Here is a 15,066-nt window from a genome sequence, read left to right as displayed (position 1 = left end):
CTTTGGACTAAAGCGTCTGCTAAATGAAACATTGTAACATTGTAAAATAAAATTCATTCATTTGACCTACAAATTAAACGAGACACCAACATTAACCAAATGTTTTTTAATAGTTTCATAATTATTTCTGTTGAATCTTAACTCTCATCACAACACTCACTCATTCCACTCCCCACTTTAGTGTTAAAAACATTACAGGGGGTAAATTTCATGGAAAAATATGGACTTAATTAAAATAACAAGCAGCTGACTTCCAGTTATCCAGTAAAATCTTACGAGTCAAAGCCAGTTACTCTTTCCAGAATCAGCTCTCCTCTGTGTCAAGTCATTTATGAACCATCAAATGGTACCACGTCCACAAGGCCGGCCTTGAACTTTGGTCATTCCTTATTACTTGCACGAGCCCTTCCTTTACGTCCCACACCTAAAGCGGGACATGTTTGCAAACGGGCGCTCTAGTTTTTGAAAAAAATAGTGTGCTAGATGTTTCATCTCAAGCAGAATGTGATGACATTTAATGAACACTTCTTCCTCAGAGTGCAGGCACATCTCTTCCACACACGGCGCACTTCTCAGCCTGTCACTTGTGCAATTTCTCAGGTGCTTTTACCATTCACCTTGTAATCAGCCAGTTTTTGTGTTAGTGCATGCATATGGGCAACTCTTTGGGTTCGACAGAGCCCACAGCCACAAACTGGCTCTTCATTTTTACCACATCTCTACATCTCCATCATTTTGGTTCCATTCACACTTTCAGGATCCCTTCTTCCCATCATGCTCTCTGCTTTTCATTCTTCACAAGAGCAAAGGAGGAGTTTCATCAAGTGTGTATCGTCTCCGTGTGGCTTTGTCCTCGCTGGGTTTTTTTTTTTTTTAATCAGCTCGCTTCATTCGGAGGCACCGCTGCTGTAGACGCTGGAGGTGGAGGGGAGGGGAGGCGCCTGAGGTGTGCTGTTTCCCAGGGCTTTGCGAATGTGCGGCATGAGGAAAGGGTCGCTGGCCAACTGCAGCACGTCCACACGGTCCTCCTTGTGATAAGCAAGGCAGCGTCGAATGAAGGCCTGCGGAGGGAGAGAGGGGAGACAAACGGCCTCATTATTTCTGGATCTTCTTTTCCTTCTTTCTCCCACATTTTCTGCATGATAAACTTTGATCCATTATTTTGTTCTGTCGAGTCAAGTCCCTTCAAAGAGCTATAAATCAAAACTTCCCCTCTGCCCCTTCTATTAAATCTAACAACCTCAGGAAATTGTCCTTACTGTTGGGTTAAACCACTACTGAGTACACACCTTTGCTTCTGTGGTGACCACAGGTTTGGGGGGAAACTGCACATCAGTGGCTTTTAAAATAGTGTTTTCTTGAAGGATATCCTGCTGTGATTGGTTGTGACCGAAAGGCTGGAGAAAAACAAACAGGAAGTGGTTAACACACTTTTCATTTTACACATAGACTCAAGAAAATCTGACAATAACATAGGTAGTGGTTACCTTGCGTCCATATAAACACTGGTAGAAGATGACCCCTACTGACCAGACATCAACCTTGTTGGATATCTTGGGCGGCTCCTTACCCACCACAAAGCACTCAGGGGGCAGGTACCTGTAAGACCAACAGATTATGTTTCCTACTATATGTTCTATTTAACCTTTACACATTTTTTTATGCCTCTTTATTTTTCGAGAGGAAAGTGGATAGTGGTGGAAATGGGGAAGAGTTGAACCCGGGGCCGCCGCATCGAGGACTGTAGCCTCTGTATGTGGTTGCCGATTTTAACTGCTGAGCTAAACCAGCGCCCCCGTTACACAATTTTATGAATGCAGCATGAGTTTTAATTCAATAAGCAACATTTCCAGCAAAAGGCTACACTGTTGCATGTTGGTAAACTAAGCGAAATGTGTCTACGTACCAGTAGGTCCCCGCTCCTTGTGACGTCAGCTCCATGCCATCTGCAGAGCTGTAGCTGTCATCATCCATGATCTTGGACAGGCCAAAGTCAGTGATCTTGATCTCCCCACAAGCTGTGCCATTAACCAACAGGATGTTTCCTAAGATCAGAGCAGTAAACACAACAATACAATTAAAAGCACTTACATGACTTTAAACCGATTTCTTTCCACATTTTTCTTAATACACGCACATTAAAAAACATTAACCATGAGGAATTTCTCAGAGGTACCAATCTCAGTTATGATTACAATCATGACCAATTAAAACAGTGAGATTACCAGGCTTGAGGTCGTAGTGAATGATGGGAGGGCGAATCTGGTTGAGGTACTTGAGGGCGTTGACAATCTGCATCACAATAGAGCGACCCTCCTTCTCGGTCATCAGCTTATTCTGCTTCAAGTAGAAGTCCAGATCGTTGCCTTCACAGTACTCCAGCACTGTGCAGAACCTGCCAGAGGTGACACAACACACCGTTGGAGATGCTTTCAGTACTAATGACTGGAGATGTTTGTACTTTTTTAGCAATTGACCCTTGGCAAAGCCTCTCCCTTGAACGGTCCAATGCTATGCTAGCGACCGTAACTAGGAGGCTTGACAAGCTTTCAGAACGAGTGTGCATATGGGATCAGCAGTCCGACAGCAGATATCCTCAGTTTCTGTCGACTTCTCTCTGATATTTGGGAACTATTTTTCCAGAAATGTGCTCTTATTTCCCTTGAGACATCTCTCACTGTTATAGTTGAAAATGCCATACTATGTACATGCTGGTGCGAAAGCTTGACAGGCGTAGCAACAGTAACCAAGGGTCAATTCTCCGTGGCACATACCCTTACAAAATCTGTATTGACAAACTTTTAAGAGTCTTGCGTGGGACAATTCACTTACGAGTCTGTTTCGAGTGAGAAGTAGTCGTAGAGTTTGACTATCCTGGGGTGGTCGAGTTCTTTGTGGATTCTGTACTCTCTGCAGGCGTGTCTGTAAAGACAGAAGATATTGATTACCTTTTAAAAACATCATTAATAAGAACATTTAAAGACAGTTTTAAGCTCAAAGATCCACTGTATGAAATGACATTATAGATCGAAACATGAGCACAGTAAGCAGACGTTCAGACTCACTTGTGGTAGTTTTGTTTCTTCTCCTCCCTCCAGTTCTTGTTGAGCTGATGGATTTTAATAGCCACGTACCTTTGCTCTGTCAAATCAAAAGCCTGCAAAAAACATCATATGGTCAATAAAAACACTTTAAATTATAAACTGGTACTAACACTTGCACTAACACAGAATGGAAGCTGACTAAAAGACCCTTACTTACCTTGAAAACTTCACTAAAGCCTCCTCTTCCAAGTAAATATAACAGCAGATATCTCTCATTCAGCGTGGGATGGTCTTTAAATCTACAGAAGAAACATTTATTTAAATCACTCGGCTGCTTGAAACAGATTTTAGTAAAGTTACTAAGAGTTAAGATTCGTACTGTGAGCTGTCCTCGTTATGGATCCTCTTCAGCTCTCGGATGTGCAGGTTTCTAACTCGCTCCAAATGCTCCAGCTCGGATTGGATCTCTGCTTCTTCCTGCAAATACACAAATGTATCTTCCTTAACTCTTGTTAAAGAATAAGTAACAGCAGTAATAGGTCTATAGGTTAGTAGCTGGTACCTTTTTTAGATGACCAATTCGCAGTTTGAAAATCTCCTCTTGCTCATGATACTCTGCCAGCGACAACCTGTAGAGAGCAGCAACAGTTACATTTCAGTGAGGCCCTTAAGATCAGAAAACAGCTCGATCCGATAACTAATGTGTACACTTTAGGCTTGTCCATTTAAACAACTACTAGCTGAAGTCTTTAAGCTATTGTTAGTAATCTCACGCTTCATTCTCCTGGCCGTTGCTCCGGCTCTTTCGTCTGTTCTGCTCCAGGCTGGGCGGAGGCGTCGAGGACATGGAGGGAGGTTTCCTCTTCCCCAGCAGCTTCCTCTGCCTCTCTATGTCCTCCCGCTGCGAGTTCACTCTCTCCTGTTGCCTACAACGTGCGAGAACAATCTGGTGTGAACATTCTTGTGTGCACGATGGAGAAAATGCACACATATGTCTGAGCCTGTTCGCATGCTGACTTGATGAGGTTCTGGAAGGCGAATCCATCTGTCCACTGCTCAGTGAAGGAGGCTCCGTGCCGGACGGTGGTGAAGTGGCCCAGACGCAGACGGTCCTGCATGCTCTTGTCCCTGCAGGCTCTCTTCTCCTGCTTCGACTACGAAAAGAAAGAAACTGATCAATGTTCATGCACACTCACTAAACAGCTCAACGTGTTATAAAAAGTATACACCCACCTTCTCGATGAGGAGCTTCTTGCTCATGGTCACACACTTGTTAAGCCGTTCCTTGTAGCGCTCCAGCATCTTCTGCTGCTCATCCACCTGCCGCCTCAAGTCACAGTTAGCCTGCCAACACATACAGAACCACTGTGACATCTTACTCTGATTACATAAAGGACTCGAGACAACAACTGGCGTGTTGGTGACATTTACAGCAAATCTAATTTAAGCTGCGGTGGCATTTGGAAGTTAACGTGGACGTCCTTCGCGATGAGCGGCGACCAGACCGGAGCAGGTTAATTACTGGGGCTGTTGCAACAAGTGGGAGCAAATTATGAAGGACAGCTTTATTCTGTGTGATTTTTATCATTGCAAGTCAATTAAACTATCATTTCTATTTACATAGAAATGTAGAATGTGTAGGCAGGGTTGTGGATTTTAGGGACGGCAAGTGTTCTGGTTTGTACTATGCTTGTAGTCCGAGTTATATTGGCCAATCACGTTTGAGACTGCCGCATATACAGGAAAAACAAGACAGCAAAAGCAGGCAGAATGTACGACGTAATGACATCCCAGCTCCTGTCAGTGGTTATCTGACAGTGATCTAGCTTCCTATTAATCTCTATAAACCAGGGTTATTATAGTTAACAAAAACTAAGACGAAAACTATCAGTAAAAAACAGTTTTGTTAACTGAAATAAAAAATAAAAACGGCTAAAAACTAAATAAAAACTACAATGAACAGTGCAACATGAACTAAAACTAAACAGAATTGCAGGTAAAATCAGCTTCGTTTTTGCTGCAAAACCACTTTGTCCTATTCTGGTTGATGAGAGACACTGGACGACTAAAAAGAACCTAGAATGAAGTTGACACAGTAACAAAGTAGTTCCAGGAGGTGGCAGCAAAGCAACATAGCAGATGTCAGTTCCCGTGGAAACTCCAAAGACGACTTTGGCTGTGTTCGAAATGCTGTACTATATACTACATACTACATGCTACATACTATATACTATATACTACATACTACATACTATATACTACATACTACATACTATATATTATATACTACATACTACATGCTACATACTATATACTATATACTACATACTATATATTATATACTATATACTACATACTATATGCTACATACTATATACTATATACTACATACTATATACTACATACTACATGCTACATACTATATATTATATATTATATACTATATACTACATACTATATACTACATACTACATGCTACATACTATATACTATATACTACATACTATATACTATATACTACATACTACATGCTACATACTATATACTATATACTACATACTATATACTATATACTACATACTACATACTATATGCTACATACTATATACTATATACTACATACTATATACTATATACTATATACTACATGCTACATACTATATACTATATACTACATGCTACATACTATATACTATATACTACATACTACATGCTACATGCTATATACTATATACTACATACTATATATAATATACTATATACTACATACTACATGCTACATACTATATACTACATACTACATGCTACATACTATATACTACATACTAAATACTATTATTCTTTATCATACCACCTGTAAAACTAACACTAAACCTAAAACTAAATAAAAACTAGACTAAAACTAGTCAATTTCTCAAAATAAAAATACGTATGAACTCTTAAAACTAACTGAAACTAAACTGAAATCAAAAACCAAACAGAAAGAATAAATAAAAATAAAAACTAATGGAAATTTCAAAACTATAACTATAACAATCTGTTCTAGACCAAAAATTCATCTGGAGACAAATTCCCTTATCCCTTATGTGTCACGAAAGCCGTTCAGCATTTAGATTTCCCAAATTCCTCGAATGCATCAGAAATGATTGATCCGACCTCCGTTCAACAAATGAGCATTTTAAAGGTTTTCTTCTCTTGAGGACAGACTTGACAAAGCTTCATTTTGACTTCTTACAAATCTGCATCATGATGTTGAAATTTCGGCAAAGGTAAGACCCGTTTATTAAAGTCAATCACAAGACAAAAGGGTTATTTTTCTGTAGGTAATGCAGCACGCGGAAAAGGAAGTGATCGCTGGCTAAAGTAGACACGCCCGGCATGTTCACTGTTGTCCTCAGAGGCTATATCGTCATCAGACTATAACCGATGGGATCCGAGATTGACTAAACTAAAACATTTCTTGTTTGCAGCCTTTCCAAGAATAAGGATTCATCAGAGATGAAATGACAACTGTTTCTATTTCCATCCCTGCTCCAAAGCTGTTTCAGATGATCCAAATGAAGTTCTGTTTTTTTTTGGGAAAGAAACATCATCTTACCCTCAGCAGGTCGTCTATCCTCCCCTCCTTCTTCTCCAGGTCAGAGTTCTTGTTCTTCTCCAGAGCTGTCAGTTTCAGCAGCGTCAGTTCTGACTGAGAACAGAAGGCAAAGACAACAACACGCCGACCATTAACATCTCATCTTGATCAAATAAAGCAGACATTAAAAAAAACCCATCACTTTAAATGTATCAAAATCAGCCGTTGGTGACATGGTTATAAGACCTGATATCAAAATATTGACCTTTAATTAAACCAATTAGCGCAATATGCCAGGACAGCTGGAGATGTGTTGCATGTATTGTGTCAGATTAAGTGCCGTGTGGGCGGCAAAGCCAAACAAAGTTTGACCTTTGATTCTTCACACAAAACAAAGTTTTACTTCTTCTAATGGAGGAACAAAGTGTGACTTTTGGGTCATCGATATAAGTTCTGTCGGACTCAACTAACAGTGAGATACAACTTCTCTAAAGAAGACGCAGTTCATGATACAAAAACACTTTTCACTCAGTGCAAATATATGAAAGGTAGATCCAGATGAATAGCGTCAACTTAAAGAAGCGTTTCTACAGTGCGACTGAGATTATAATGAAAGAAAACCAGAGGAGTTGATGTCAAGTGGAGATGGAGGTCAGTCAGTCAGTTACCTGGATGGCCTTGTGTGAGCAGGAGTGTGTGGGAGCCGTCTTAATAGAGCTGCAAGAGGAAGAGTCTGTGTGGGCTGAGCCTGTGGACGAAGGACTGCCGTGTTGAAACTACATTTGAAAGACAGACAGGAGAGAAAGGTAAATACTGCATAAAATATAACAGTAGCATAATAGATATATTATTGGGGGATAATAAAGGGAATAACTACTATTTGGAGGGAGATACTTCTAGTAAAATTGCAGGAACGCCACAAAATGGTGTTCCCTTATGAGGCCGTAATGATTAGGAAGGGTCGGGTTCATCACACATTTATAAGCCAAAAAACAGATGAATCTGACTCTGGTGGAAGATTAAACAGCAGGTCAATCAGTACAACAAATGAGGAAAGAGAGAGCCAAAGCAGGAGAGAGGAGCGATGGAGATGGAAGCTGGTGCTCACCAGAGGATTAGACAGTGAGTGCTGTGGAGAGGAGCGCACCAGCATGGGGATGCCCCGGGCAGGACTGGTGCCAGAGCCGCTGCTACCAGCGAACTGGCCACAGGGCAGCGGACAAGAGTGTAGACAAGACGGAAAGAGAGATAGAGTTGTTATTAAGGAAGATTTTGATGAAGAACCATGAAGGCCAAGTCAGAAAGAGAGCGTGAAGATAAAAGTGGTTTGAAACCAGGCACAGCAAAGTGGATAGAATGTAAATATGTTCATCGGGACCAATGAATATGAGCTCAGTGTTTGTACTCACCTCAAAATAATCGCTTATTTTGTGCCCTCTCATTTTTCCTACAAAAAACAGACATGTATAAAAAGCAACGATTATTACGATTCCATAGAGGAAAAAGTAAAGTATGACGCAGGACAGCTGAACACATCGGAACATAAAGAGCTGTTTCTGTTGGAACGTTCTGTCACTTGGTAGGATGAACTTACCCTGGCTGTTGCTGTCGTAGATGTCTCCTTTTCTCTTCCGGCTCCTCTGGTCATTGCCCTTCTTCTCTGGTGTCTGACAGGAGCAGAAACGCAGCACTACATTAGCATAATGGGTACGTAACTCAACTGATAACATTAAGCCTTGCAACTTTAAGTTATACGGGTATAAATTGATGCCTACATTGCACTGCACTAAGTTGTAATCTCAAAGATCTCAGTTTCGTTGGCGATAAACGGCAATTGCGGGAGTACACTTCCCAGATAACCAGACGTCCACGGTTGGCTCCGGTTGTAACTCTTGATTTTCTTGGCTGTCACTTTCCTTTTTAGACTGTTTGCCTTCATCTGTGCGTCGAAACTGTTTCTTTTTCTTTGGATTTTCCCTTTTTTTTGGCCCTACACACGGGTCATTATGCGACTGACTGAGTGAGTGAGTGAGTGACCGTACTTTCAGAGCCGTGGAGGGAAAGAGTTGGCAGATCATGGAGCATATTGGACCTCCTATCCCAGCTGTCATTGGGCAAAATGCGGGGTAAACCCTGGACTGGTCGCCAGTCAATCACAGGGCTGACACATAGAGACAGACAACCTTTCGCACTCACACACACCTATGGGCAATTTAAAGTCACCAATTAACCTTACAAGCATGTCTTTGGAATGTGGAAGCAAGCCGGAGGCCCCGGAGAGTAACTTTATCATTTATTTAAATTAAAATCTTCAAGCTTATATCTTTAAGTGTTAATACCTCTGTATACAAAATAATGGACCACCAATCACAAAAAATGCCTGGGGATACAACTGAGAGTCAAGAAGGGCACACTTGGTCAAAAGGACCAACAGACGAGGGCACAGTCACTTGACATTTTGATTGACATTTTCCACCCAACCAACCTCCAGTTCCTTGTCACTGAGTGATCCCGCGCTGCACAGAGACTGGTTGGATGATTCACTGTTGGCTGAACTCTGGAAACACAGAACACACACAATAGACCTGATTGATCGTCTTTTGCAGTCTTGTAAATAGATTGAAAATAGACATATTAAAACAAAAACATTACTATAATAATCAGAATTTGGGTGGTGTACCGGTGCAACTTCCCTCAGATTTTAAGCTCTTTTACAGAATGATGTGAACTTTATTATTAAACTTCCTGTAGCTCCTTTAAGGAGGATTTCAGCACATGAATCTAACAGTTATAGCTCTTAAATTACCATCACTAATCTAAACAAACCAGTTAGGGCGCTACTGTAATATACATTCCTCTGTTAATCTGCAAATCTTCAGTTCCCATCCACTAGGTGGAATCAGTTGGTGTCATGCATACCATTCACAGCCAGCTGCACAGCCTGATGAGACTAAGAAGAAACAGCAGGCTAATTGGAGCAGGAGGCTAATGCTTTAAGGCCTGCTGGCTCTCTGCCGCTCAAGGTCACACATACAGCCAGAAACGTTCTCATTTCAGCTTTCTTAACATGTGCACTGAATCGTACTTCCATAAAACATTTACAGACTCGACATACTCCCAGCCTGCAATCATTCACACTCTTATACCACAGCGAGCAGGCCTCACACTTCATTTCAGAGCAGCACACTATAGGCCGGAGCGTGAACGACAGCGATTCTCAGGGGTTGCCATTTTCTGTGCTCCCACACACACTAATACCCAGTTCAGCAGAAGGGATGCAGCATCGCGCGCAGCCTGCGATGTGAGCTTCAGCTGCGGTGCCATTTTAGTGTCACTAGTCACTGAAACAAAGAGCTGCTGGCCAGCTCCCATGTCAGCCAGGACAGACATCGTCTTGTTGTGGCTTTATCTCAGGAGACACGATCATTCCACTGAGGGAAACTCCCAAACACAGACCAGTCAACACTAGAAAGAGAGAATACTTCCACGCTGAGGGACTGAGAAAGAGCGAGCTGACAGGCTGCTCATGTTTAGATTCACACAAAAATTACAGTGAAGCTTTAGGACATTTGTGTGCAGGAAAAACAGGAGCTACTCTTTTCTATATCCGAATTCATTCTCGCAGGGATAAAAAAAGGAGCCCTCATTAGTGTTCAAACCACACTCTGCATCATAAATGCATTCATTATAACTCTTTTTAAATTCAACATCTTAAACAATCATCATTTTAAGAACAAAACAACTATTATTAAGCTATTAAGAGATGCAAACCTTGGTCACACCGACTCCAGTGAAGCGAGCCTCCAGCAGCTCCTGCCTGCGTGGGTCCAGGCTTATAGCCTGGCTATGAAGTCCTTCCATCATGCCTAGAAAGACAGAGACAAACAGAGAATGAAAAGATGCAGATCAGCTGGATTGGGCTAATGTTACACAAGAACACTGACACACATGAACAGGCAGGGAGTAGCATATTTGCTACTAATATCACATGTAAAATGTTTTTTTCCAACATATTTCAATACAGATTTCCATTACCCTGGGCTTATGTTGTATCAGTAAATCTGACAGCCCACTGTTCAAAATGAAGTGCTACTAATAATAACTCAAAACATCAAAAAAAATAAAAAATAATAATTATGTGGAAACAAAATTTTATAAACCCTTTAAGGAATAATTGTCCTGCACTGCCTCTACAAACAACAAGAGGTCACAGGCATGTTGACCACACCAGAAGGTTGAAGCTTTGCAGTACTAGTTTTAGTTGGAACCACAACAATGTAACAAGAAGTATTAAAGACTTTCTCAGATACTGGTATATACAATATGTAGGCAATTTATGTCTATTCTTTTTAGTGAGGTTTAGAATTTTAGAAGTCAAGCGTTTAGACAGGTGCAAGATGTCTGCGGTATGGCAGTTTTTCTAAGTTTCCAAAACAGACACAATACAAGGTTGCTATTTGTAATGGTTGCTCAGCATCGGTCATGCAAGGAGGGGCCAAATCTCATCATCCATAGCCTGTCCAAATACATACATATACATATGGCAATTTGTACTGTATTATGTTATTTCTGCATCTGCCAGTGCGCCACTACAATAGGGGTAGGCATGATATTAATTCCACTACAGGGGAGACTTGATGTTCTCTGCAATTAGGTGGGAAAAAAACGTGTGTCTAATATATCGGAATCATCAAAAATGGTTGGAAAATATCGGCATACTGGATATCTGGGGAAAAATTCCATTATGTTTATCCCTACCTATAATATTAATCTAACTCAGTGAGACATTGAGGCAGAGAGTCCAAACATTTAATAACCATATGATATGGCAGGTCAAGACTTGATTTTTCCATTGGGAACTCCTACCTGACACCAACAATTGATTGATTTTGATTTTTCTGAGAATACATCGATGTCTAATGATGATGATGACAGTCACTCGAAAGCAAAAACATTAATAAGTAAATAATAATAAACCGTTTTTTCCGAGGCAGTAAACGTTAAAGTAAATGTTGCCCAATAAGCCAATGAAAACAAAGCTGGTCAGCAAATGGTACATAGCTTTAAAGAGTTATGGCTTCGAAATCACGACTTTGAAGTTATCCAATCTTTTAATTTAATAGACTTCAAGGCAGTTGGTGGAACAAACGTTACATTACTTTTACTGATTGACAAGAAGATGCTAAACTCGGCTAACACTAACAGGCTAGTTAACGATGTCAAATGATTCTATGCTTAATAAAAGCTCGCCAACATTTAAGACCCAACGCTTTTTTCCACTGTAAAATTATTGTTCATCAATTATACTAAAAGTAAAATCCGTGTTTATAGCAGTTAGGATTTTACTCGATACAAAAAAAAAAGCTAAAGATACATGGTAGGTTAAGTTACATCAACTAGCTAGCGTGAAGTTATCTATATAGCAAGCTAACGTTAACATTGGCTGCACTTAGCTACAAGTCTCACCTGAAGAGCCCTCCGCAGTTTTCACTCACACGTCTATAATGGATGTTGTCCGTCCATCCGGTGACAGCGAACTCCTTAACAACTCCCAGTCCCAAACACATCAAATAAAGTTGTTTGAATAAGGTTATCCATTTACAATTATATCGAATACAGGGAAGACATTTGTTAGCATAGCTAATGCTAGCTCAGGAGGGCATTGTGGCTGGCTCCTGCTTGTGTCATCCGGACAGGAGGCCTGATCCTCGGGGTTTCCTCGTCCCTCTTGGAGCCCCCGCACGGGCAAACCTGGAGCTGTCAATGCTCTGATGCCTCCTAACAAGTGTTGTTACATTTCTGCTTCACTCGGTCTTTCTGTTGTCATTATGGAGCGATGTGAGGTTCACACCGGGAGGAGAAGTTCAGCCACCTCGTTAGTGTCCATTCTTTGACTGTTAATAAAAGATCATTACCCCCTATAGCAAGGCCGCACAGGGCTCCAGGGAGAGCTTTATGTGATGCTTCCCATGCGCCTGTTTAATAGATAATGTCAGCGCTCCTCAGGTCAGAACCTCCCGGAAAACAGTCAGGATACGGGAGGCAAGGCTGGTGTACAGGACGGCTGTCCTGGGCCCCCGACCCCAGGGGCCCAAAATGTCTCACGGCTATTATGTGCCAGTTGTTTTGGTTGTTACAAATTGTCATCGAAGATATGCTTACAGCATGACTGATACAATAGTTGGAATTTAATGCATGAATTAATGCAGTCTCATAGATTTCATTTCACTGTGTTTAAGTGATAAGTTAACACCTTATGGATCATTAATCAATGAATGTTAATGTTTGAACACAGAAAAATATTGTTTAAAATACATTCAGCATTTAGACTGAGAGAAAATGAAAAACACAGATTTTCACTCGGGACTGTGCCACTTCTTTGTATCAAAACTGGATGAAGGATGGTCATACAATGAGTGACGGCGAGATTGATAGGTGGCCAATGGCATGCCACAGCATGTGTCGGTAGTTCAGCAGCATGTGCAGTTGCCTATGGCACGCCACTAGGGGGCTAACGGGAAGTGCCGATCGTTAGACTGGTGTGCCGATCCCCTTAGTGTCACTCGTCTTCTAAAGGCAGATGGCGCGCGTGGAATGCCAATATCAGACTGTCACACCAGTACCGAGCCGTGTTCCACCCATATGATGCATATTTGTATTGCAGTGGTCTTGCTTTACAACATTTACTGCTGTAAACATTTTTTGTTTTTATTGACAATGCAAGTACAACATGTTAAAGGAATGTATACGTTTCTCGCGTCTTTCTTGTGTATTGAAAGTAAGGTAGCAGGAAGCGAAACAGAACAACAAAACTCTAGTATAAAGCTGAATTGATGGAACCTCATCCGTTAATGCCAAAATCCAATTGTCTATTCCACTATTAACTGTACCCTCAGTTGTGACGGAAATATTTTCACAGTTTCTGCTCACCAGACGACACATTTGTCAATTCATGTTAGACTTCTGTACTTGTATTTTGCTCCCTGTCATCTTCATTTGTCGTTATACCTGTCGTCCTGATTTATGTCTGAACGCATCGTTACACGGGTCGTCTTGATGTGTGGTCTGACCATATCGTTATACCTGTCGTCTGACTGTGTCGTTATATCTGTCGTCCTGTTGTGTGGGTAGTGGGAGCCATAAGAAATAAAAAATTCCTTTACAAAACCCACGATGCTGGAAGCTCTTTTACTTGTGCATAAAATGGGGTCTCAACCATTTCATGTTTATTGTTGTAGCCTGAGCAGTTTCTACTACAAAATGAAAAAAATATTAAAATGGCAGAACATCCGGATGTGTCGTCAGACTGTGCCGTTATACCTGTCGTCGATGTTATGTCGTCCTACTATGTCTTTACACCTGTCGTCCTCTTGTGTCGTCTAACTATGTCATTATACCTGTCGTCCTGTTGTGTCGTCTGACTGAGGCGTTATACCTTTCATCCTGTTGTGTCGTCCTGTTCTGTCGTCTGACTGAGGCTTTATACCTGTTGTCCTGTTATGTCATCTGACTGCATCGTCAAACCTGTTGTCCTGATGGGTCGTCTTACTGCGTCATTATACGAGTTGTTCTGGTTGTCATCTTACTGTGTCATTATACCTGTCGTCCTTATGTGTTGTCCTGATGTGTCGTCTTACTACGTCATTATACGTGTTGTCCTGGTTGTCATCTTACTGTGTCATTATACCTGTCGTCCTTATGTGTTGTCCTGATGTGTCGTCTTACTACGTCATTATAACTGTCGTCCTGATGTGTCGTCTTACTGCGTCATTATACCTGTCGTTCTGATGTGTCGTCTTACTATGTCATTATACCTGTCGTCCTGGTTGTCATCTTACTGTGTCATTATACCTGTCGTCGTGGTTGTCATCTTACTGTGTCATTATACCTGTCGTCCTGATGTGTCATCCTGATGTGTCGTTTTACTGTGTCATTATACCTGTTGTCCTGGTTGTCATCTTACTGTGTCATTATACCTGTCGTCCTGATGTGTCATCATACCTGTCGTCCTGATGTGTCGTCTTACTACGTCATTATACCTGTTATCCTCATGTGTCGTCTCACTGCGTCATTATACCTGTCATCCTGATGTGTCGTCTTACTGCGTCATTATACCTGTCGTCCTGGTTGTCATCTTACTGTGTCATTATACCTGTCGTCCTGATGTGTCATCATACCTGTCGTCCTGATGTGTCGTCTTACTACGTCATTATACCTGTTATCCTCATGTGTCGTCTCACTGCGTCATTATACCTGTCGTCCTGATGTGTCGTCTTACTGCGTCATTATACCTGTCGTCCTGGTTGTCATCTTACTGTGTCATTATACCTGTCATCCTGATGTGTCGTCTTCCTACGTCATTATACCTGTCATCCTGGTTGTCATCTTACTGTGTCATTATACCTGTTGTCCTGGTTGCTGTCTTACTATGTCAACATACCTGTT

At 41.3% G+C, this 15,066-nt stretch overlaps 1 protein-coding gene across 2 annotated transcripts; it reads right to left on the bottom strand.

Annotated features, from left to right (window-relative positions):
• Window positions 1-91: 91 nt before the first annotated feature.
• LOC138593176 (serine/threonine-protein kinase tousled-like 2) lies at window positions 92-12,591 on the bottom strand. Of its 2 annotated transcripts, XM_069664062.1 has the most exons (21): window positions 12,088-12,591; window positions 10,393-10,487; window positions 9,107-9,178; window positions 8,216-8,288; window positions 8,031-8,068; window positions 7,730-7,822; window positions 7,290-7,397; window positions 6,643-6,735; window positions 4,278-4,388; window positions 4,062-4,198; window positions 3,818-3,970; window positions 3,607-3,673; window positions 3,424-3,521; window positions 3,262-3,343; window positions 3,066-3,157; window positions 2,833-2,922; window positions 2,226-2,395; window positions 1,907-2,045; window positions 1,488-1,599; window positions 1,290-1,397; window positions 92-1,061 (listed from the first exon to the last, which is right to left on the bottom strand). In XM_069664062.1, exons 2-21 carry the CDS (start codon window positions 10,483-10,485, stop codon window positions 888-890), a joined length of 2,103 nt encoding a protein of 700 aa, XP_069520163.1. In that variant the 5' UTR covers window positions 10,486-10,487; window positions 12,088-12,591; the 3' UTR covers window positions 92-887. The 2 variants fall into 2 exon arrangements, with proteins under 2 accessions (XP_069520163.1, XP_069520164.1); XM_069664063.1 differs by lacking the exon at window positions 7,730-7,822.
• Window positions 12,592-15,066: the final 2,475 nt, after the last annotated feature.

Source organism: Semicossyphus pulcher, unplaced genomic scaffold, assembly GCF_022749685.1.
Source record: "Semicossyphus pulcher isolate SPU_LCO1_2020_fin unplaced genomic scaffold, fSemPul1.0.p SCAF_16, whole genome shotgun sequence".
NCBI lineage: Eukaryota > Metazoa > Chordata > Actinopteri > Labriformes > Labridae > Semicossyphus > Semicossyphus pulcher.
The sequence above is the reverse complement of the archived record's forward strand: the minus strand, read 5'-3'. Positions and strand labels throughout refer to the sequence as shown.

What these genes read in the sequence shown, in the direction of transcription:
- LOC138593176 (XM_069664062.1), bottom strand. Translation starts at nt 10,485, where the DNA reads ATGATGGAAGGACTTCATAGCCAGGCTATAAGCCTGGACCCACGCAGG. An exon ending in GGATAGACGACCTGCTGAGG is followed by an intron (nt 4,389 to 6,642) that starts GTAAGATGATGT and finishes ATGTGTTGGCAG; the next exon opens with GCTAACTGTGACTTGAGGCG. An exon ending in AGAAGCTCCTCATCGAGAAG is followed by an intron (nt 4,199 to 4,277) that starts GTGGGTGTATAC and finishes TTCTTTTCGTAG; the next exon opens with TCGAAGCAGGAGAAGAGAGC.